This window comes from Miniopterus schreibersii (assembly GCF_964146895.1).
Source record: "Miniopterus schreibersii genome assembly, chromosome: 7".
Taxonomy (NCBI): domain Eukaryota; kingdom Metazoa; phylum Chordata; class Mammalia; order Chiroptera; family Miniopteridae; genus Miniopterus; species Miniopterus schreibersii.
The window spans coordinates 69,857,853-69,881,012 of record NC_138108.1 but is presented as its reverse complement, the minus strand read 5'-3'; the positions used below and the strand labels follow the sequence as shown (position 1 = coordinate 69,881,012).

The 23,160-nt window shown below is 49.9% G+C and overlaps 1 protein-coding gene across 5 annotated transcripts in view; it reads left to right on the top strand.

The window, feature by feature from the left end:
• MGAT5 (alpha-1,6-mannosylglycoprotein 6-beta-N-acetylglucosaminyltransferase) overlaps positions 1-21,466 on the top strand; it is a 310,933-nt gene extending 289,467 nt beyond the window's left edge. For all 5 annotated transcript variants that reach the window (XM_081142187.1, XM_081142185.1, XM_081142186.1 and 2 more), the window contains 4 exons: positions 29-145; positions 6,124-6,198; positions 12,698-12,855; positions 18,592-21,466. In XM_081142187.1, coding sequence (XP_080998313.1) covers positions 29-145; positions 6,124-6,198; positions 12,698-12,855; positions 18,592-18,790 — 549 coding nt within the window. In that variant the 3' untranslated portion in view covers positions 18,791-21,466. The remainder of the gene's footprint in view (positions 1-28; positions 146-6,123; positions 6,199-12,697; positions 12,856-18,591) is intronic.
• The last annotated feature ends 1,694 nt before the right edge of the window (positions 21,467-23,160 follow it).

Genomic DNA, 23,160 nt, shown 5'->3' with positions numbered 1-23,160 from the left:
GACTGAAGTGTTTTGTCTTCTTTTTTAGCTGACATCGCAGCACCCTTATGCCGAAGTTTTCATCGGGCGGCCCCACGTCTGGACTGTTGACCTCAGCCATCAGAAGGAAGTCGAGGATGCAGTGAAAGCAATTCTAAGTCAGAAGGTGGGTCCTTTTGTTTCATTCCCCCCCATCTGTAATGTGAACTGAACCGTGCAGGAAGTATCACAGGCCTTTGTTTGAGTCATTAGAACATTTCCATGTCAGCTTAACTCTGGAATCAGAAAATAGCCAAGCCATGGACTTGGCCTGGGGATCTTATGAATGTTCTGCAGAAACAGAGCTGGTATCTAGATGTATATGGTTCTACAAACCCTTCAACGGGACCCCTGGGTCCCAGACAGTAGTAGGAGCTGGGATTATAGGACTTGCTTCAGTGACCTAATTATGTAGCTCTCACAAACACCCAAAAAGACAGACTTGCGCCCGGCGAGCATGGCTCAGCGGTTGAGCGTCAGCCTGGGATCCAGGCAATCGGGGTTCAATTCCCGGTCAGGGCACATGCCCAGGTTGCAGGCTCGATCCCCAGTCGGGGGTGTGCAGGAGGCAGCCGATCAATAACTCTCTCATCATTGATGTTTCTATCTCTCTCTCTCCCTCTCCTTTCCTCTCTCTGAAATCAATAAAGATATATTAAAAAAAAAAAAAAAAGCAGACTTGCTCTTCTACAAAAAGGTGAGGCTAAGGAATATTTAAGGAAATACGGGACATGTTTTTATATAGCATCTATTTGGCTTTTCTAACTAAACATTTTCTAGAATTTTGTATGAGTAACTGACATCTCCGATTCTCTTGGTCAATTCAGCAGACGTTTCTTACATACCTGCTGCACACACAGCACCCTCTGAGCCTCTCTAAGGGATGCTCACTTCCATAAACATGGTCGAGGCTGGCTGCCTGCCCGAAGGACGCTTGCCACCGAGTAGGAATGGGCTAAGTTACCCTCTCTCCCAGCCCCAGGACTGTTTCGGACTCTGTCAGGTCAGGTGTACCCATCCCCTGCACGCATCCTATCAGAGCACTATTTCCTCTTATAATTTTTAAGAGAAGCAGTATAGGCAGGGCTGTGAAGGCAGGCCAGAATCAGACAGTTTGGGTTTGGGTTCCAGCCCTACCATGTGCTAGCAGCACCCCCTCAGGCATTACGTAACCTCTGAGCCCCAGTTTCCTTATCTCTAATGTAGGCTAACACTATGTGCCTTAGAGGGCAATTGTGAGGGTTTAATGAGACAGTGAGTATAAAGAGCTTAAGTTCAGTGTCTACCACATGGTGTGTGGTTGGTTAATATTATTAAGTTAGTACAGTGGTCCCTCAATTTTCTAATGTGACCCGTTCGGGAAGATCGTTCTAGTTCTGAAACGTTCGAAAACCGAGGGATCCACAGCCGACAGCGAGGCCTCAGGATCTTGCCCTCAGCGGGAGCCACGTGGCATGTTCCACTTTCCAGGCGTGTTAGAAAACTGAAGCCTTTCCTTCCAGGTTTACGGTGTTCGTAACCTGAAATGTCCATCAACAGAGACGTTCAAAAACCAAGGCACCACTGTATTAGTATTACATATATAATAATATACTGTCCTTATTTTTGTCATTGACAGTCTTGATTTCCACTTGACTCCAAGAAACATGAGAGCAGTGGATATATGTGTCTCACTTTAGTATTCTCAAAACCCAGCATAGTGATTTACCTGATGGATGAATGGAGACAGGGAGGAATAGATGTTTGCAGAATATGTTCAGTGCCAATAACAACATGCAAAAGATTGAGAGGTGTAAGTAGGGAGAGACTTTCTGGAAGTGCAACATTGAGTTAAGTCTTACGGGATGAACAGGAATTTGCAAAGCTAAACTGAGAATTGAGCCCAAAGGGCAGGGGTTCCAGGCACAGTATAAGTAAAGGGAAGGCCCAGGAAAAGCATGAATCCTGGGAGAAATAGCCATTGACCCATGTAACAGGCCATCTTGCCCCTTTGAGAAATGAAGTGTGGCTCCCTGAACTGCCAATTTCAACTCACTCAACACATCTCCAGGGGAACACAAACACAGCTGTTCGTCACCATGTTCTGCTCCCTCTGAAGAGGGTCTGGTTGTTGATTTGTGATAGAACCTCTCAGAGCTTCCCTTAATGTCATAGGTGATCTCAATCCCGGTCCTCACAGTTTAGGGCAGCAGTGCCCCAGACCTCTTGTGGCCAAGCCAGGAGAGTGCTGAGTAGGGTGTGGCACCAGTGAACTCCATCAAAACATCTGCCACACATCTAAAGCTTCCACCAGAAAGACATTCCTGGGGAGATGGAAGGTTTTTCTTACTTGAGTCTCCAGGTTCCTTAGTAAATTCATTTCTTGGGGCTGCCATAACAAAGAACCACAAACTGAGTGGCTTAAACAACTGACATTTATTTTCTCACGAATTTAGAGGCTAGAAATCTGAAATTAAGATGTCGAAAGGACCATGGTCCCTTCAAATTCCCTAGTAGAGGACCCTTGTCTGTGTCTTCTACCTTCTGGTGGCTCAAGTGTTCCTTGACTTCCAGCTGCCGCACTTTAACCTCTATCTTCATCACGTGGCGATCTCCGTGTGTGAGTGTGTGAGTGTGTGTGTGTGTGTTTTCTCATTTTGGATTAGGGCCCATTCAAATCCAGTATGACCTCATCTCAACTTGATTACATCTAGAAAGACCCTATGTCCAGGTAAGATCATTTTCACAGGTACTGGGAATTAGGACTCCAACATATCTTTTTTGGGGACTCGATGCAACCCACATACTTAGTTAAGTGCACATCCCCTTTAAGAGAAGGCAGAAAATCTTGGACCATGGAGTCTACCTTTTGTCAAACAAAAGTCAAAGGGGAAAATCCTTTAAGACTTAATCTTGCACTTTCCAGAAAGTCTCTCCCTACTTACACCCCTCAATCTTCTGTATGTCTGGTACCTAAGTCACTAGGAGTGGGGCGCTCAGTGTTCTCCACTCACTCATGCATGAGGCTGGCCCTGTTCACCCCACGGAATCCTTAGTGTTCCACGTTGTAAAACCCTGGTCAACCTTTTTCATCTTGTGCCAGAAACTATGTGGGCCACTTATGAAGAAAAAGTAATTACAGTGGTAGCTGATAGAGAGGGGGACCTCTTCCTACACATCTAGAATCTTTCTTTATGTCTTTATGAGCCTCATCCCATTTATTCGTCTTCTAGCTGAGAAGATTAAGATTTAAGGAAATTAATTTACTCAAGATCACACAATTAGTGAGTAGTAAAACCTGGATTGACACTTAGGTCTTTTTGACTAGTTAGTAAAGGTAATGTAAGGGGGGGGGGGCAGAATGCATGAAATGAAGTAAAGGGAAAGATAAGAGTAGAAAAGAGAGATGAAGTGAGGATTGAGGTTAATACAAAAACCAACGTCATTAAAATCCCTCCACTTGTTAGAAATGGGTCAGAAATCTGGTGCCGTGCTTTCTTGTCTTTAATTACAAGATTTTAAGTTACACAATAGTCAAAACAAGAAAACATGACCCATCATTAAGGGAGGAAACAGTGAATAAAACCAGACACAGAGATGGCCCAGGTGTTGGAATTATCGTACAGCCACTTTTTAAATGCTAAGGTGGTAAATACATTAAAAGGCTTGGTGAAAAAAGTGGACGATGTATGTGAAGGAGATGGGGAATTTCAGCAGAGAGATGGAAACTTCTTAAAAGCCAAATGAGAACATGCTAGTACTGAAAAATATGGTATCAGAAATGAACTTTTTCGGTGCTCAGCCTCTTAGTTGTGTCTGAAGAACTCTACCATCAGACTGTACACAGCAGAGGAAAATACCAATACACTTGAAGACTTCTCAGTAGAAATTATCCAGATTGAAACAAAGAGAAAATGGAGAAGGTGGCAAGATAGTGGAAGTTTCCAAAGCTAGCAGGAACTACACAGTGTAGCCAGCAGGCATCCTTCCTGTGGCCAAATGAGTAACAGTCCTTTTTCCACAAAGTAGAATGACCAAGAACTTCCCCCTACTTCTCCACAACTGGCCCTACATGTGTTTCTGTGACTGGATGTGGTATCAGCATTCTCTTTCATTCCATCCTCCAAAGAGGCCTTGACTTGTTCCCGAAGGGCTGTCATCCAGAAAACTGCCACACACATACACACCTCCAACCTGCACAACAGCCTCTACATCAGAGGCTTGCTAGCGTTCTCTGACCCTGAAGCCAGGGACCTGGAGAGCTTTCCACACAGAGGCCCTGCTCCCGTTCCCAGCAGGAGGCTAGTGCAACTCAGGATGGCAGAGGTGGCTTAAGAATACAGTTTCATTGTTTTGCCTTTCCTTTATAGGAAAATGGTTTGGCTTTGTATCTTTTAAAACAGTGAATTGGGCCACAAAGCAATGAATGAGTCAGCTTCCCTTTGGTTAAACTGAGTTTGGTTGCTAGGAGCACACAGGAAGAACCATTTTTCTGTATTGCATGGAGCCCTTTGAATTAATTCACTTCCATTTATAGAAAGCTTCTGGAATCATCCACTGGTTGAGTAAATAAATAACGTTTAAAAGAAGAGAAAAAGTTTACATTTGGTATGAAGGGCTATGTCTGGATTTGAGAGGACACAGCAAGTGCAAAAGCTTGAAATGAGAAGACACAGCTCGGAACAGGAAGTCAGTTTTTCCAAGTGTTTGAACTCTTTGGAAATGAGCTATTTAGGAACAGAATGACCTCTGTTCTTGCAGAATAAACATGCCCATATAATACTTAATGCTCAGCCTCTTAGTTTTGTCTGGATGGATGGATGGATGGATGGATGGATGGATGGATGGATGGATATAGGCAGGGATGGTGAGATACAACTTGTGTGATGCACCATCTAATTGTGTGTTTGAAGATACGTCATGAAATTAACAATCATGGTTGAAGATTTTAAATGTAGTGTGTAAATCAACACACACACAAAAGGGAGAGAATGCCTTGAGACCAATTGCTTGTGTGCCCACAGAGGGAGGTCTTCTCTATCCATTAACCCATTTTCAGTTGGCCTCAACTCAGACGTTTTGTCCAGTTCTCTACCCTGTAGACTCAAGATAGGCAAGTACAGACTTAAGAGGGTGATGGTGAAGGTCCCCCTCTATTCTGTTGCTGACAGTGCTCTTGGGCTCTCTGAAGCTGTAACACACTGGGTTGCTGATGGTTTTCTGCCAAGCGGAATTTCCATTTCAGGTTGGTGATGCTAGCTGGCTGCCCCCAGAGCACAGGCTTCATAATGTTGGCCCAAGCACTGTGCAGCAGAGATCAAACTCGCATTTCTTCCCCTTCCCACAGGTGCCACAGTATTGATCAGATTGTCTCTCCCACCACCTCTAGGCTACCCTCAAAGTCTGGGCTCCTTAGCCTAGAGATCTCAAGGCTTTTGTTTAATCCAGTGATCCTCTTCCCAGCCTTGTCTCCCAGCCTCCACAATCCTGAGCTCTACCCTCCTGCTGTCTTCTTTGGTGTCTAATCTCACATTACTCCCTCGGCTTGGAATACCTTCCACATCTTGGCTCACTAGAATCATAGCTGACCTTAAAAGCCCACCATGAGCATAAGTCTGCTTTGACCTTCCAGCCTCCAAGTACCCTCTCTATGAACTGTCTGTGGTGCTTTATCACTCTGTTTTCTTTCACATTTCTTTGGGTACATGTCATTCTCACCTCTGAAAGTAGGACAGTGCTTTTGTTACTGTCGTGGGTCCTTAAACCACTCATCATGTGCCTTTCTCAGAGCAGTGAGCATGTATTTGTTCAACAGATGTTTGAGTGAATGTTGACTTCCTAATGTGCCACACTGCTCAGCGTTGAGAGCAGCCATGAATGCTGCCCCAGGGGGCTTACCTCTGGAAGTCATTTTCCCACCTTTTGCCAAATGCCTACTCTGTGCTAGACAATGCACTAAGTGTTTTATTCCCCCCACCCCCCATATAACCTTCACTACAGCTTCAAAGAGGTAGATTTTTCTCATCAGTGTTTTACACATGAAAACCTGAGGCTGAGAGACGGACCAGGTAAATGTCCCATGTTTGGCATCTTCCTCTTTTGTGATACCATGTTCTGTCTCAACAGATTGAGCCATACATGCCATATGAGTTCACATGTGAGGGGGTGCTGCAGAGAATCAACGCGTTCATTGAAAAACAGGTGAGGCTCTTTAGAAGTCCGTCTGTCTTTGCTGTTACCAGAGAGGGCTCTCATGAACGGGTAAGAGCTCATGTTTCTGTGGTTATTTCCCTGATTTGAAAGACTCCAGAAGTTGGATAATGGCTTTTTGGAATTCTAAAGCATGCCCTGTTGTGGTCACCCAGGGAAGCCAGTCTGTCCTTGGGGGAAGAATGTTCTTTATGACAGTGGAAAGCCAAATGGAAACTTATGGGAAAAATCGAATGGTCAAGATGAAAACCTCCTTGACCATCAGACTGTATGTTGACGGGGTTCTGAGAGGGATCTCAAAGACCTGGGTGGGGAGGAGTACAAAGAGACGGCTCTCTAGTCCTGCCGATGGTCATTTCTCACCCTAAGGCCAGGACTGAACCCTGAGGTTGCTAAGCATTCCTTTTATAAATGTTCTGTAATTCTAAATAGGTTAAGACTTTTCAGTGGTTTTCAAACATCTTTTAAAACAGGACCTCTTTTCAAACAAAACTTTACATGAAACCTAAGTTTATAAAACAGATAAAAGCAGAACTTTATTTCCAAAGCAGGGGAGGGTTCTGTAAGTCCCATGACCCCATCAGCATGGAAGCTGTGACTTGTGTTCATGGAAGTAAAGGCCAAGTGTGTCATTGCCTCATTTATAACATTTAATTCCTTAGGCTTCAAAAGCAACACAGAGCTGGAAATAGACAGACCGAGAGCCCCTGTGGGTAGGGGAGAATGAACTCCTTGACCAGATTCCAGAAATAAGGGGCTCCTCTTAAAGGGCAGAGCAGGGTGTCTTGGGGTGATCAAGAAGTCTTTGTACAATAGGGGATGAAGATTAGCAGACTCAAATAGAGACGGTATGTTAAAAATATAAGTAGGCATAGTTCCTAGGCCCAGTATAGGTTTCAGAGGAATGATTTGGGTTGACAGACCATGCGAGCAGTGGAAAATCCTGGTGCTGCTGTCAGAGGGAGTGCCATGGTGCGTAGGCTTCAGGATGGCGATCTCATATTCTGAGTTTTTTTGGCCACAAGATAGCACGCTCTGCAGCCAGCCACCTGGGTTCCAGTGCCCCCACTCCGACTCTGGTCGTGTGATTTGGGTGTGTTACTCAGCCTCTCTGTGTCTTAGTTTCTTCCCCTGTAAAATAGGGATATAACAGAACCCCATATGGCCAACGTGAGTATTAAGTGAGCTAATACGCGGGCAGTGCTTAGAACAGGGCTGGCACAGTGCTCAATAAATGCAAACTAGTGTGCTGATTACTGAGTACGTTATAGCTTGTATAATATCATAGCATATTCTTACATAAGCATATCTGATTGTAATATATGTTATGTAATATCACTCATCAGACTGGACCATGAGAGCTAAACACGTGAATTATTATCATTCAGTTTTTGCACGACACCTAAATTAAGAAGGACAGCAGCCTCCTAACCCTCACAACCATTTGCCTACAGACTGTGCCGATGTGTACCAAGCTCATCACAGTGCATCATCTCATTTAATTCTCACGTAAGCCTGGGAGGTGGCAGGAATAACCCCATTCTCTGGACAGGGGGAGCTGAGACTCGCAGTCACAGGGCTCACACGTCCTGGAATCGGGCTCGGTGCTGGGTTGGTGGAGCCCAGGCCTGCACCAGCAGCATTGCCAGGCCAGGCCATGGCAGGCGGCCCAGAGCTGTACTTCCCACGTTCTCTTACCTCAGGGATCTACGGTCCTCCCTGAAGGGGCGGGCAGGAGCTGCTGTGACCTCCTTCCGCAGTGAGTTTCAGACACAGCTCTTACGACCGTTAGGGAGGCTGCCTGAGGTTTTACCAGCATCTCTGCTTCTGAAGCCCGCCTCCTACTTCCCCATCTCCACTTCTTCTCAGGGAGAAGGGTTACTCACCCCCACAAGTAAAAAGACTCTTTATCAAGTTTATGAAGGCTTTTATTTCTTTCTTCCCTAGGACTCTGGAATCCCGGCCAGTCCTTAAAAATTCTCACGTGGCCTGTTCTCTGTAAATTATTACTGTGTTTCCTTTCAGACAGGAAGGAAAACAGACCTCCTTAAACAGACCTTGCTAAGTGCTGTGTAATGCAGGGGCCATGCCCAGCATGGTCACCTCTAAATGCCATGTGCCTAGCTCTCTGCCTGGTGCATAGTAGGTGCACAATAACTCCCAGTTGAAGGACTGAATAAGTGGGTGATAGGGAGGGAGGGAGTGCCTGGGTTTTGTTTTTTTTGTTTGTTTGTTTTTTATGTGTACCAGAAGCCCATCTTGGACCTTATGATTGGAAAACATGTCACTAAAACATGCTAATGGAACTTCCCTTTCACACCACCTCCTGGGTGTGACTTCTCCATAGAGCTCTGGGGCTCACAGAAACCCAGAGATTTCTTTCTTGCCTGCTGCTCATTCATCCATCCACTCTGCAGATGTGTCAGCTGGGTGCTGTGGACTCTGCGGGAGTTGGGGAAGAAAAGATGGCAACGGACTAGTCCCTGTCCTCAGGTGGCTTCGAGTGTCACAGAGAAGCCAGTCAGGTCCACAGGCAAAGCCACTGGTATAGGTTACACCCTGTAATAGTGACATGTCCAGGATGCTTTGGGATCCTTAGTTCCATCTGCAGGGGAGGGAGGGGAGGGACGGGAGTCTCTCCGGAAGCATTTACAGATGAGTCCTGAAGGCAGGCTGGGGCACATAGAGAGAAATGGAGGTGAATTATTACAAGTTTAGCTGTGACTGAAGAGAGACGATGTGAAGGGTGAGTCTGGAGGAGGAGACAGGTCATACGATGATGCTGAGTCTCATCTGAAGAATTCAGAGTTGATTGTGGGACAACAGGAGGCCAAAGAAAGGTTTTAAGACAGGGTGAGGGCAGTGATGCTGTCAGATTGGTATTCTGGAAAAATCACTCTAGGTATCTTCCAGGTATTTCTTAGTAAACATTTTCCCAGTGCTGCAAAAAGTGCAGTGAAGTGGCCTGTTGTGAGTTTATCCCAGGCCTCTCTGGAGGGTTTCATTGATGCCATAATGTTCTCCCAACTCCCCCAGGAAGACGAAGCCAGACCCCACTGGCTGACAGATTGGGTCCCCCGCCTGAAACTGTTGCCTCGGGCCCCGTGTTGGGGTGCTCTGGATGTTCATTGTGTTTGCAGCTACAGGGATACCTTCAAAGAGCAGTGAGACCGCAGAGAGGAGTGTTCTGGTTTGAACAGGAGAGCCTCAAGCTCTGAAGAGGTGGTAACGCCTCAGGTTTCCTGTGGGAGCCTCGGCTCTAATTAGGCTGATCTCTGCCTTCAAGCCCTCCCTGTGATCTACAAGGGGAACAAGGAAGCTGTTACTCCAGAGCCCTTTCAAAGTTGTCCATCAGCTCACCAAGCAGTGGGAGCCAGAGGAAGCGGGACTGAGAGCAATTGCAAGAGCCCCAGGCTTCAGCGAACAGCTGAGCGGTTGGCAGCGGGGAGCCCACCTCACACCGGCCACCCCTGCTGGAGCCCAGCGAGAAAGGATCCTGGCTCTAGGAAAACCGCTTGCTTTTTTCCTCTAATATCCTTGTGTCCCTTTAACTGTACTAAAAATGTTGATTTGGATTGCAGGCTCTTTTAAGTCATCTCTCTAAATGAGGTCCTCTCACGCTGGCCAGTGAGGGTCAGTGGTCAGACTGTCAGCCCCAGAACTGAAGGCTCATGGGTTCGATTCCTGGTCAAGGGCATGTACCTGGGTTGCAGGTTCGATCCCTGGCCCCAGTGGGTGCAAGTACAGGAGGATTGATTAAATAAATAAGTAAGTAAGTAAATAAATAAATAAATAAATAAGTAAATAAATAAAATGAGGTCCTCTCTACAGCCCCAGGGGGTTGGTGGGAAGACAAAAATCCCTGTGATCTGAGGTCAAGAGCACCCTTCTTCCCTTACCTGAGTGGGTCCAAGCTGTTAGGGTTCTCGATAATGCATTTCTTGGGGAAAACTTAGGTATTTGCCTGAGGCCAGAGAATATAGCAGGTTCTTTTAAAGAAATGTTCAGATTGATTTCTGAAAACCATATCTGTGCTCTTCAACACTATTTTCTACTTCCGGTATAGACCTTATAAATATGGAGAGTGGTTGTGTTCATATTATTTTGCAAAGAGCTGTGTAATTCATGTGAAAAGCATTCTGGAGATAGGGACGGGAAAACGAGTTAACTCCAGGAGCCACTGTGGAATCAGCTTTAGTTCCAGGGAAATCAGCTCATCAGAGCCTGTGTTGAACTCCCTGGGGGAGGAAGGACAAGCCTGGTAGTGAATCTGGATAGTCCAGGAGGTGACAGGTTGCAGGGCAAGAAGAAAAGGAATTGAAAAGGGGAGAGGTTATCACTAGCGTGAGGAATGTTTCCATGGCAATCTAGTTTGATAATGATTTCGTTGCCCCTAAAAGCTCATTTGTGCCTATTTGCAGTCAGTCCTTTGCTCCCTGACCCCAGCCCCAGGCAGTACTGATCTGTGTCCTGTCTCTGTAGATGTGCCTTTGCTGGAGACTTCTGGCTTCTTTCCTCAGCATAATGTTCCTGTGGTTCACGCATGTTACAGCCTGTATCAGTGCTTTATTCCTTTTTTATTGCCGACTAGTATTCCATTGTTTATCCATTCACCAGTTAGTGGACATTGGGGCTGTTTCCACCTTTTAGCTGTTGTGAAGAGTACTGCTGTGAACATGCATGCGGACGTATGTTTTCCCTTCTCCTGGGTCAACTCCCAGCAGTTGAAGGAGATGGAATGTGAGAGGTTCATGTCTAACTTTTTCCAGAGAGAGCTTGTTGGTACATTGATTGATTTGCATGTGTAGAGATCACCCATGGAGATTAGTCACCACAGCTCTGATTCTCAGCCACCTTCTCTGTTGCCCTGGGGGAAACACAGATTCCACCTCGGGAAATCAGCCCCAGGGGCCACCCGTGGATGAAGTTCACTCGTTTTGAGGAAATCATGGGCTGAGAATGGTGGGTGCCAATAGGCAACTGAAATATTTTAATACGGTGAATTGGTCAATATTTATTGAACACTTTTTCAGTTCTAGGCCCTGGATTTCCAGCTATAATATAAATAACACATGTGACCCTTACCCCTTAATAACTGGCTGAACTTGGCCCAAACCCCAATGCCATGACCTAGAAATTGCCACCACTGCCCCACACTCCCCCCCCCACACACACACACAAATTCCTGAACTTATTTACTCTTGATCCTGCCTCTACATCTGAACCTGTGTTTTGGGTTCCAGACAATGTGATTGTGCACAGAAATCCACTTGTTCCTGACATGTCATGGGTGTAGTAACTCTGCTAAAGGTTGGGCCTGGACTGGGTGGGGGCGAAGAGTTTATGGGAAAGATCCCATCCCCTACAACCAAGAGGGAGGGGCCAGGCTGCCCCTCTGCCAGGTGCCTCCCTCCAGGGAGGAGCCCCCATCTTCTCTAGCCCGTGGTGTTTGTGAATATCATTGTCTCCACGCTGTCCCAGCCCGGTGACAAAAGCAGCAGCACCCTGACTTCTTCACAGTAAGTTGTGTTCATTTATTCAGAACCTTACTTTTTCTATAAACTTCTGTTGGTTAATAAACCTTTCTCATTACAGTTACTGCCGGAAATTTTCAGAATAGTCAAGCAAATTTAGGGAAATTTGGTGACTGGTTGAAATAATTGTTATAGAGAAATGCAGATGTTCTGTGTTCTGAGTGGGCTTGTTAACCAGATTGGAAATTACTATTTATGTCTTATTCTGTCTGTAGAAAGCCTTTCTCAGTTAGAATATTGTTTTTTTCTACTTCTGCTGTCAAACCTCCAGGATGTAAAGCCATTCGATTCAGTTCAACAGCTCTTTATTGAGCACCAATTATCTGCAAAGCACCATGTTAGTGATAAGCTGCTAACTCCTATTCAGCCTACAGAACCCAGCCTGGAAGTCTCTATTTTCTGGAAGTCTTCTCTGATAGCTACCACCATCACTCTTCCCCTCCCCACAGTTAATTATTGTTCTCCTCTGAGTGGCCTGTGCGTTCCTGTTTGGACATCGGTTTTGTACTGTTGTTTAGTTTTTTTAATGTTCGCCTCCCTTACTGTGCTCTGAGCCTTTGAGCCCAGAGACTGTGCTTCATTCACGTTCATATTTCTTTCACCTAGGGAAGACTTTAGCAGTCATTTGTAAAGTTTTGAATGGTTGTGGGACTCGGGCACCACTGGCACCCAGAGCTTGCGCACTGTCCTCAGAATCCCTGGGCTGCCCAACCCATGTGGGAGATGGGAGATGCTGTCACCCCTTTTGCCGTTGAGGAAGCTGGTGAGCAGAGAGGTAAAGAGCTGGCCCAAGGACAGGGTCTGGCTGAGGCCGGTTCTAACCCAAGTTTGGCGCCCACCTCTCCCCTTCACTGCCCTCGTGCAGAGGCGTCCTCTCCTTATCGGGCTGCTCGGCAGGCCGGGGACCACAGGTTGCAGCTTTGTTCCCTTGGCTGATGGCTTCGTTGTCATTCTAGGACTTCTGCCACGGACAGGTGATGTGGCCGCCCCTCAGTGCCCTGCAGGTGAAGCTCGCGGCACCCGGGCAGTCCTGCAAGCAGGTGTGCCAGGAGAACCAGCTCATCTGCGAGCCGTCTTTCTTCCAGCACCTGAACAAGGACAAGGACCTGCTGAAGTGAGTGCTGGGGGGTGGGGGGCGCTTAGCTTACCTTTGCCCAGAGTTGGGTAGAGAGGGATGAGGCTTGGGGACTGCTGGGAAAAGATGTGGGAATGGGAGTGGGTGGGAGCGTGATCCCCCCAGAGAAAGTTAGCGGGGGATTTTTATTGTTAGGGAGATGAGGTCACCTGGTGTGCTGGTATATTTAGAATTCCAATGGGGGTGTTGTATTTGCATAAATAATATCATATCCAGGCTTGGAGATTGTGGGAGTTGTTCACTTTGCTAATGTCATACCCGAGAACCATGGGAGCGGAGGTGGGCACAGAACCACAACCGTGGCCAGGTCCCCGGGTGGCCCAGCAGTCTGAGCAGTGCAGGTGGCAGGTCACAGCCTTGCACCTGGAGTCAGAAAGGAATTAGAAACACAGGCAAGGGGCCGGCACAGAACACCCACCGTGAAGTCCATTGCCATCTTCCCCTGCCACAGTCCCTTTCCCTGTCCCCTTTTGCACTGTTTTCCTGGAACGTGGTGCACAGCCCGGCGCGAGCAGCCCTGACTCTGCCGGGTCCCTCGGTGGAGGTGGGTGCAGCCCGGGAACGCGGGCCAGAGCTGCCCCAGGAGGGGCTGGCTGGAGGGCATGAGCTTTGCCCTCCTGCTTGCATTGCTTTTCCTGACACCGCTCACTTCCCTTTCCTTTGGCATTTTGAGTTTGGCAGTTGCAGTTCCCAGATTTCCATGTGAGATTCCTTCTGACCTCTGACTCATGACCCCATCAGTGCTAAATCTCCCCATTGTTACACCGCACCCTGAACCACATAGTGCTTATTTACTTAGCCACTCCCCACCTTAACAGCTCTAATTAGATGGTTCCCCCTAAAAAAGAGATATGCTGTCCCAACCCTAGATACTCTTTCGAGCTGTGTCCTGGCCCAGTCTCAAAGGGGGTGTTTAAGGAATGGAGTGGACTTGAGGTTCCAGGCTTGCCTGTTCCCGTTCCAGCTTCACGCCGTTAGAGCTCGCGGCTGGCCACCGCGGTTACCTGTGCACAGTGGTCTGAGCTGGCCTGGCCCCGCCTCGAACCCTTATTATTCTCAAGTGTGGTATAAACCCGTTTTAGAAAGAGGACATGGCTGCTAGCATCTCCCCCGCAGGAAGCTCTGCTGAGGAGGGACGTGGAGACACTGTCTTTCGTGCGAAGACCAGGTTTCGAGGCTGCCCTGACTCACCATCCACCAATGCCAGGCCGGGCCGGGCCCGTTGGTGTGCTGCGTGCTCTAGTGAAACTTGTGCGGGAGCGGTGCTCTGATATTTAGGGAAGGCCTGTAGTGGCACTAGAAGCTTCCATTCCCACAGCACATACCCGGAATCCCAGGGTTGCAGCAGGGGCTTCCCACTGGCTCCTTTTACAAACAGCTCCTGCAGGAAGGTGGCCTTTTGAGAACCCCAGGTGTCTATGTATCGGAGTCTGGATTCGCTGGGGGCAGACTCAGGACTGTCCACCCAGCACTGTCTGTATGCCTCCCCCCGTATCTGTCCCCAGGAAACATGAGGCGCTGCCGCCCAGGTCCCGTGATCAGGGCCCCACACAGCAGGCCTGTCTCCGGCACAGGTCTAAGTCCGGCGAGGGGACAGGAAGGGGAGCCAATTGGCCAACCTCCTCTGTTCCCTCGATTTTCTCCCTTGTAAAATGGGGACATCCTGGGTGATGGTGAGACGATGGCAGCCAGTGCTGAGGACTGAGCAAACTGCCCCTTCCTTCAGAGCTCTGGTATCAGGAAGAGCAGGGAAAGCCAGGCCCTGTGCCGTGGGAGTGCCTAACAACCCTCCATCCCACAGTGTAGATGTGCAGGTTTTCTTCCTAGGACACTGCAGGGAATGCTGACTTTGCAATAAAGCTGCCTGAAATTAACTCTCTGAACGTAAGAGCCCTACTGAATACATTGCCCCTGTGTTTGTAAATACATCGTTATAAAACCCCAGCTCTCTGCTGAGCGCCTCCTGAACACAGGCGATCCTGGCCCATCCATGTTCATGGCCAGTTAGCAATGAGTGGCTCCACATACAAGCACTGCTTTTCCTGCTCCACCTTGGGGCCCGGATTGTGACATGAATGAGCCCTTTGGAGTGTCCCTTGCTGTTGTCTTGCATCGGGGAATGGGGCGGCTGGTCTTTGAGCTCCAGTGCATGCAGGGCATGGTGTACATGCTGGAGGGAAACAGCAGAGCATGCGTGGTTCAGGTGTGACCTAACCTGGGTGGAGCCGGAGTCCAGGCCAGTGTGGCCCAGTGGGGAGGGCCTCGCTCCATAAATAGGAACGTGTGTTCTTGGGAGACCTCGTTTGTGATTTGGCTACCTTTTCAGGTTGTATCTTTGAAAATATTAGATTTTGAGTTTGGGGGAATTCCAAGCTTGGCACTGGAGAGATGGGAGGTGGCCCTGAGTCAGCGTGGTCAAAGGGGAGTTTGGGGCACTTGGCTGATCAGGTGGAAATAAGCAGGACAGCGGGGGAGGGGGGAGGGAACTCCAGGACAGGGACGATGGCGACTAAGGCTAGCTGCCGGCCCTTCACCCTACGTGTGCCTGTGTGCCGGGAGGGATGAGTGGCTTCTGTCCTCTCAGGAAGTTGGAGGTGCCCGGGAAGACTGGCCTTTGCCCTTTGATTCTTCCAGAGCCATAAAAAGTAACCCAAGGGCCTGTGGGCCTCAGGAGCCCCAATTCTTGTCCTATAAGAGAAGCTGATCAGGCAGCTGGAGAGTCAGCATCTCTGCAGGAAGGAAACCAGATCGTGCCAGGGTCTCTGAGCAGGTGTGAGTGTGTGTGAGCAAGAATAAGTGTGAATGGGGGGGCACTGACATCACAGGAATAGAGAGGCAGAAACAGAGATGCGGGCCCCTTCTAAAAAGGCAGGGTCTGTGGGTGCGGAAGGGGATGGCTGGGCCTGTAGGCTGTCTGGGTTCTGGGTACGTCCAGTGATCGGGGAAAGTCACCTCACCTCTGTGATGACTTCTGCTCACCAGTGAAGGAAGAATGGCCATGTGGCCCTCCTGACTGGACAGGGCCCTAAAGGCTGGTGGAAGGGAGAGCTCCTGGACAGCATCCAGAGGTGGCCGGAGCTGTGTGTGCCCATGGCACATGACCGAGTGAAGCTTTCGGGGGGGGGGAGGTGGGGGAGTGGATCATGGTGGGTCACTGTGGTTCTGGTAACACATGCTGTTTGAGCACTTTGTGGTGGTCTCTGGAAATCATCCCTGGGCAGGCTGCTCCCATGGCAGCCTCTGCTGAGATGTGCTCACAAAACGTGGGCACTCGTGTGCTCACACCCAGGAAGCTGTGCCCGGTGTCTGATCCAGGTGACCCGGCGGCAGGAGCAGGAGGGTTTCTTCGTGGCTCCTGATAGTTACAGCCCTTGCCATGGGGTCTGAGATGAGTTGTAGACGTTTCCACGCTCCAGTTTAGCCGGGTACCAGCCAGATGACTCAAGATAAAGCAGCTGCTGTGATTCCCTAAATAAATGAGGAGCGTAAGCATAACTGTTTCCCAAGGCCACGTGCCATATGGCAACTTGAGTGCACCAGTGAGCTCTCGAGGCCCCTTACTGTGGGTTGGCCAGTCAGGGTATCCTGTACAGGACTCGGGACCCCGAGTCGCTGGCTCACTTTCCTTTAGGGAATCCATAAAACCCCCACTTCCTGCCCTCGCTCTCCTGGTCCATGACCTTAACCTTCTACGCGCCTCCATCTCCCAGCTGGCATGCAGATGATGGGGCATCTGGCAACTGCAGGACGAGAGAGGAGGGAGCAGTGCCCTCCCAAGCACCGGGCGCCAGGCTGGCAGCCCAGGAGAGCCACCAGCATCCCCCGAGATGTACTGGAAACCACCTGATTAGCGTTGGCAAGGACTCCAGACCAGGGAGTTTGTTAGTGGGCTGGAGGAAGACAAGGGGGGGCAGGAGGAATGGGGGTATCTGGAAGCTTTCCAGAGGCAGCAGGAAACCTTTGGCTCTCCAGTCGGATCCCCACCCTGTCAGCAGGAGTCGAGACTTCTGTGAGGGTAGGAAAAGGAGACCGTTGGCGTGTGTGGAGTTCGCACTGTAGGGCAAGGTGGCAGGTGGCAAAGCCCACCCAGCGTCTGCCGGGTCACTATCACCATCATGGTGGTGATGGTGATTGTAACAATAGTTACCACTTCCTGAGCCCTGCCACGTGCTCTGTAAGTGCTGTTATTCCTGCACCCCCTGTGAGTTAAGGATTATTTATCCCCAGTTCACAGAGGAGGAAGCTGAACCATGGAGAGGCTCAGTCATTTGTCCAGGGTCAGAGGTGAAGCCAGGACTCAAATCCGGGTCTCCCTGGCCTGCCCTTACCTCCTTCTCTGATCTGTCCACACCTGGAGTGTGGGCACCAGACTGGACACCTGGGGAGGACTCTTTGTTCTGGGGAGTCCGGGTGGGTGACACCGATGTACCCCAAGCCAGAGGAGAAGACATGTGACTCTTCTTTGAGAGAAGAGGCCAACAGTGTTGGGAACAGGAATACCTGGCCATCCTTGCCCCAAGGCAGTGGTCCAGCCACAGAGGGCGAAGCCATGGTCTCCAGCCCCCAGTCAGTCAGTTGTTAGGAGATGGCAGTGGAGCAAGAGCTCAGGCTGGAGGTCGGGCCTAGATCCAGACTCCTGCTCTGCAGGCCCGAAGCCTCGGGCACTTACCTGGGGGCGGGGGGGGGGGGGGGCTCTTGTTGCCATGGCTGCAAAGGTCCTGTGACTCAGGCCCCCAGAGCAGCACCTCCCCAGGGACCGTCTCACTCACTGCTCTGCAGCAGAGACCAGCCCATATAGCAGGAATCTGGTAGCCATCAATAAAAACATTAAATGTAGTTGTAAAAAATACTTAAATAGCCCGGCCGGGCGTGGCTCAGCGGTTGAGCATCGACCTAGGATCCAGGCGATCGGGGTTCGATTCCCGGTCAGGGCACATGCCCAGGTTGCGGGCTCGATCAATGACTCTCTCATCATTGATGTTTCTGTCTCTTTCTCTCCCTCTCCTTTTCTCTCTCTGAAATCAATAAAGATATATTTAAAAAATAATAATAAAATAAAAATTAAAAATACTTAAATAATACACGATTTTGCCCCAGTCTTATCCTTAGAAGCAACCATTGTTAAGGCTTTAGTGTGTGGCCTTCTTGGCTTTTAGACCACCCACAGTCTTGCCACACACACACACACACACACACACACTCGCACACACTCACATCCTATACACACACGTTCATACTCAGACGTTTACAAACCCACGCACACACTCTTCCCCGCACTCGCACGTACCCACGCACGGGTTGGTCACGCTATAGCTCCCGTTCTGTTACCTGCCTCCCCGGGACACGCTCGCTGCTGCCTGCGGGTCCACCTCGTTGTTTTTCAAGGGTGGCGTGGAGCTCGGAGAGCACCCATGGGCCGCACCTGCTTTATCCGTTCCCCACGTGGTGAGTTTTTGGGTGGTTCAGTTTCTCTCTCTCACAGACAAGCTTCCCTAAGCAGCCTTGACTACATGTTCCCACACACACGTCCAGGCACACACACCTTTCTCCAGCCTCCATCCCTAGGGGGAAGATTTGCTGAGACAGAGGGTGGCTGCCATCTCCTTTCCGCAGCAGGAGACCGAGTGTGCTCCCCAGCCACCAGGAGGTGGGCCTGAGGAGCCAGTCACGAGGACAATCCCTGCATCTCCAACCCGGTGCCTTTCTCTTCCTCAGGTATGAGGTGACCTGCAAAAGCTCAGAGCTGGCCAAGGACATCCTGGTGCCCTCCTTTGACCCCAAGAAAAAGCACTGTGTGTTCCAAGGTGACCTCCTGCTGTTCAGCTGCGCAGGCGCCCACCCCAGGCACCAGCGGATCTGCCCCTGCCGGGACTTCATCAAGGGCCAGGTGGCTCTCTGCAAAGACTGTCTATAGCGGCCACCGGCCCGGCCCTGCACACACACTGCTGGGAAGACAGCGGCTCGTGCCCCGCCCTGGCAGAGCCGGGGGGCACACGTCATTCAGGGACTCTCGCCAGAGCCTTGACTTTTTGGTGGAAGATTTCGATTTGGTGTCTCTCCCGCCATGGTCAGAGCATCACAGTGGCGTTTTCACCAAAACAAAAGGAGAGCAGGTGTCAGGCTGGGAGCCTGGCTTTTCTCCCTGGCATAACTTTTATTTTTTTTTGAGGAGCGACTGTAGGGAGAATCCATCGATGCACCTGCTCAAGGATAGAGCACGAATCTCAAGATTCATTAAAACAAAACAAAACCAGAGAAGGAACTGAGCTGGTTGGAAAGAACTTTGTATGGGAACATTCCTAAATCCATTAACTTATTTATTTGGGAGGGAGGGAGAGGGTCAGGGGAGGGCAAAGAGGGATTGGTCACAGGTCTTATTTCTTTGATTTTCCACTGTTTACCATCTGCCTTCACTGTAATGTTTTTTCTGTCTGCTTCAGGCAGTGGGCAGGAGGGAGAGATGGCGCACTGTGGGGCTGGTGGCAGCTGAGGGTATCTAGCTTCTCAAAGCGGATGGTGCCAGAACAAAAGGAAACCTTGTGTGCGCTTGAGGGGTGGCAGCTACGGGACAGGTACCGATGTGGGGGGGCAGCCCAGCCAGGGAAAGAAGTACAAGGTTGGGAAATTCACATTTGGTGGTGGGTGGTAAATCCAGAAATGCAGGCCTGAAAGAGCTACCCTTGGTTTTAGTCGTTTAACCTCTAAGAGGGTTGTTTCTGAGCTGCGAGTGGACAGGAGGAGTGAAGCTGGCCCTGTGAACTGTGTCACCACTGGAGCTGGGCTCCAAACAGGTGAGCTTGTGTTACATTCCTTCTGATGGCTGATATCACCGAAGTCCAAGGACGGGGGCTCTCAGTGAATGTGTTGGTCGCTGGGGCAGGCAGGGTGAAAGTGACCCGCTGTCCCGGCCACTCACCGGTGGGGGTGAGGGTGGGGTGGCTCTCAGTCCAGGCATCAGTATTCTGAGGGGAATGAGCCAGTTGGCAGCCTGGCCTGGTCACACTCACTGGACCCCCTTCCAGCCCCGGAGCCCCTGCGCTCTCCTTGTGTGGGTTCCCCACCCGCACTATGCACTATTTTTGTGCTTAGGCTATAAGTATGTTTCCTGCGAAGCCTTCGCCTCCCTCCTAGGAATCTCCCTGTTACGAGGCAGCTGTGGTCCACCCAGCCCTCAGGGTGGTTTCGAGTGCCTTGGTGGCTCTGGCAGTCCTGGCTTCCCAGCACCCTGCATGCCCTCAGGCAGCTGGCCCAGCCTCAGGCTGGCAAGAAATGGCTGGGTGGGCCTTTGAGAAGTGACACTAAAGGAAGGGTTCTGTTTCATGAGGACCAGGGAGTGGGGAGCCTCTAGGTATGGGGAATTACATTCTGCCGTGCTTCCCTGGTGCGTAGGTAATGCCAAATGTATAGCCAGCCTTTTTTTTTTTTTTACTCGGACTCAGTGGGTCTGAATCCCACTTCCAGTCCTAGAGAATGGAGGGGGTAAGGAGGGGCAGCCGGGGTCTCCCCCGCCCCTCAGGTGACCCCTGAACACGCGCTAGGGAGAGTGATGATGGGGAGGCCTGGGCCCAGCAGCATGGGCACAAGTCCAAAGGAAACTTTGGTAATAGGGTGTGTGTGTGGGCGGGTGTATGTGTTCTTTTAAGTTTTGCAAGAGCAGTTGCCTGCAGGAGGAGGAGAATGGCTGCCTTCCATACTGTTAGGAACTGCTTTTCCCTGTGAATGGGCCTCGTGGCCGCGCCCTAAACTGTGGGAATTTGCTTGAGCTCCCGGGCCTGCAGTTCCTGGGCCAGTGCTGCCCTCTCCTGGGCTCCGCTGGGAGCTTCCAGTGGTGAGGATGTCAGTGCAGGCGTTCGACCAGCAGGGGGAGCCTTGGGGCCGAGACCAGTTTCCCACGCGCAGCAAGGTCAGCCCGTTTTGCAGAGCTGTTCAAACAAGCACAGGAACTAGGAAGGAAGCTGGAAAGCTGCACTCTGGAAAGACCCTGTGCCTGCCTTGTGCTGCAGAAGCTGCAAGGATTGTTCGCTAGCTGCCAGAGCTCAAGGCCTCCTCGCCTTCCCGTTTCTCCTATGTCAGGACCCCTCAGGTCAGGAGTCCGGCGGGGCCCTTTCCCCACGTCAGGCGCCTCTTGCTGCCAGCCCAGTGTTGGCTGGAGAGAGGCAGAGCTCCGCCGGGGGACTGCTGCTCCTGGGGCGCGCGGATCCACACTCCAGATGTTGAAGGCATTAGCAACAGGGGCAGTGATGCTGGATGTGTCCTGGCCACCAGGCCTTCACAAACTTGGCCCAAATAGGGTCAGTGGTCCACAGCAGGAAAACTGGGAGGGGACCCCCCATCCCTGCGGGGCAAGGGGCGTGGTTCCTGCCTGCCCTGGGGGGAGCCCCTCTCAGAGTGTGGGCCTTTGGTGGTTTTTTAGAGACTCCTAAACCAACTTATAATTGAAGACACTTCCACACAGAAGGGATTCCTAAGCCAGGATCAGTGTCTTCCTGTGCTATGAGCATATCTTGCCTGGTCTGTAAGTTTTGTACATTTCTTCCTAAGTGAAATTTGGCTTTTTTCCTCCACTGTGATCTTTAAGTTGTTAAAGAAACTTGAGGGAAAAGATTTATCTAATTTATTAAAAGAGAGAAAGCCTTCCCTTGACATCTAAACTTTCAGGAGTAAGAGCTCCTTGAAGGGGAAATACTTCTTTTAATGCCAGTGAACACCTCATTTATTTCGTATGTAACTTGATTTGCACATGAACAAATCAGAGAGGTTTTTTGCATTTTTGCTTAGATTGGGTCTTTGTCACTGCCTATCGTTTGCTTTTTTTGTGTTTGCTGTACATTTGGGAATGAGAGTCTGTTTCTTTGATATTTATTGTTTCTCTGAGGTGCCTTCTCACTTTTCTTTGGGGTTGGTTTTGGAATCTGGGTGCTGTTGAAGAGAGCAGACTCCTCCAGCTTGGAGACAGGGCCTATCCTGCGTCACTGCAGCTCAGCTGGGCACTAGCAACGCCCTACAAGCCCCTAGGCCAGCACGTGTATGCATGTGAAAACCCCTAGAGAAGGGCTGGCTTCCTTGAGACCAGCCCACACCTTCCCAGGCTGCTCAGTCCTTCTTTGGGTCTGGGGCCTGCTGGCTGCCAATGGGCCTGTGCTCCCTGCCACTGGGCACTTGGTGAGGTGTGGCCAGGGCAGAGGGCCAGCCCTAGCTGAGGGTTGCACTGAAGGGGAGCAGGGCACGCTGAGCCCATTAGTAGCACTGGCCCCTGAACACTTTATCTGGTCCACATCACTAAGGGGGAGGAATCTGCATGCCTTGTTTCCTTAGTGAACACGGCTTAATGTGACTACTTGGTTTCGTCTGGGAGGAGAGCCCTTCCAGTGGTCATGAAGGCATGAATGTGACAGGTTGACTGAAACCGTGTGCTCTTCACAGGTGAGCTTGTGCTTTGTGGACTAGACCAAGGCGGGCCACCCCACTTCCACAAGGTGGCTAACTCAGATTGTGTATATAATAGGACATTACCACCCCTTCCATGCCCCCCAAATCCTTGATTTTTTTAAAAAAAGTTTATTTCTTAACGACAGGCTCTGTTGTATGTGCTACTATCCCAAGCCTGGATTGCTTTATTTATTTAAAAATACTTTAAATACTTGGCTTCATTCCAATTCCATCCATCCCTTCAGGGCCACAGAGCACCTCCATGTGAAGAGACACCCAAGTAGACCCGGGCTTCTTTGGGAAGGTGGGATTTCCTAAAGCCGAGCGCCAGTTCCTTTCATTCCTATTGACTTCAACAAAAAGTGGGAAACCGAGTTTTTATAGCAAAAGGCCAAACTAGCTGTAGAGTCTCAGATGCAGAAAAAAGAATTACCCTAGCTGTCTTAGTACTTAGGGGTTTTGTGAGGATTCAGTGTTTAGCAGTGCCCGGCACATAGTAGGCCCTAGTAAATGTTAAATGTTATTAGCATTTTACAAATTTTGAGAAGTAAAGAGCTGTGCTCACTCTTTATTAGTTGATTCAGAAGTCATGCCTGCAGGAAACTGTTACTCCAGGTTGATGGAACGTATAGGATTTACTGATTAGCACGTCCAAGTCCCGCACCCCCCCTGCCGGTTGGAACGGTACCAGATCCCTGAATGCACTGACTGATTTGAAAATATGCCTCACTTCAGCCCCAGATGAAACTAAGCTGTGAGAATTTGTATGTGGGAGATGGCAAGGGTGACCTGTGACCCCATGCTGGACCTTACCCCACTAAGTCTCCTGGACCATTCCAGAGTTTTTCCTTGTGG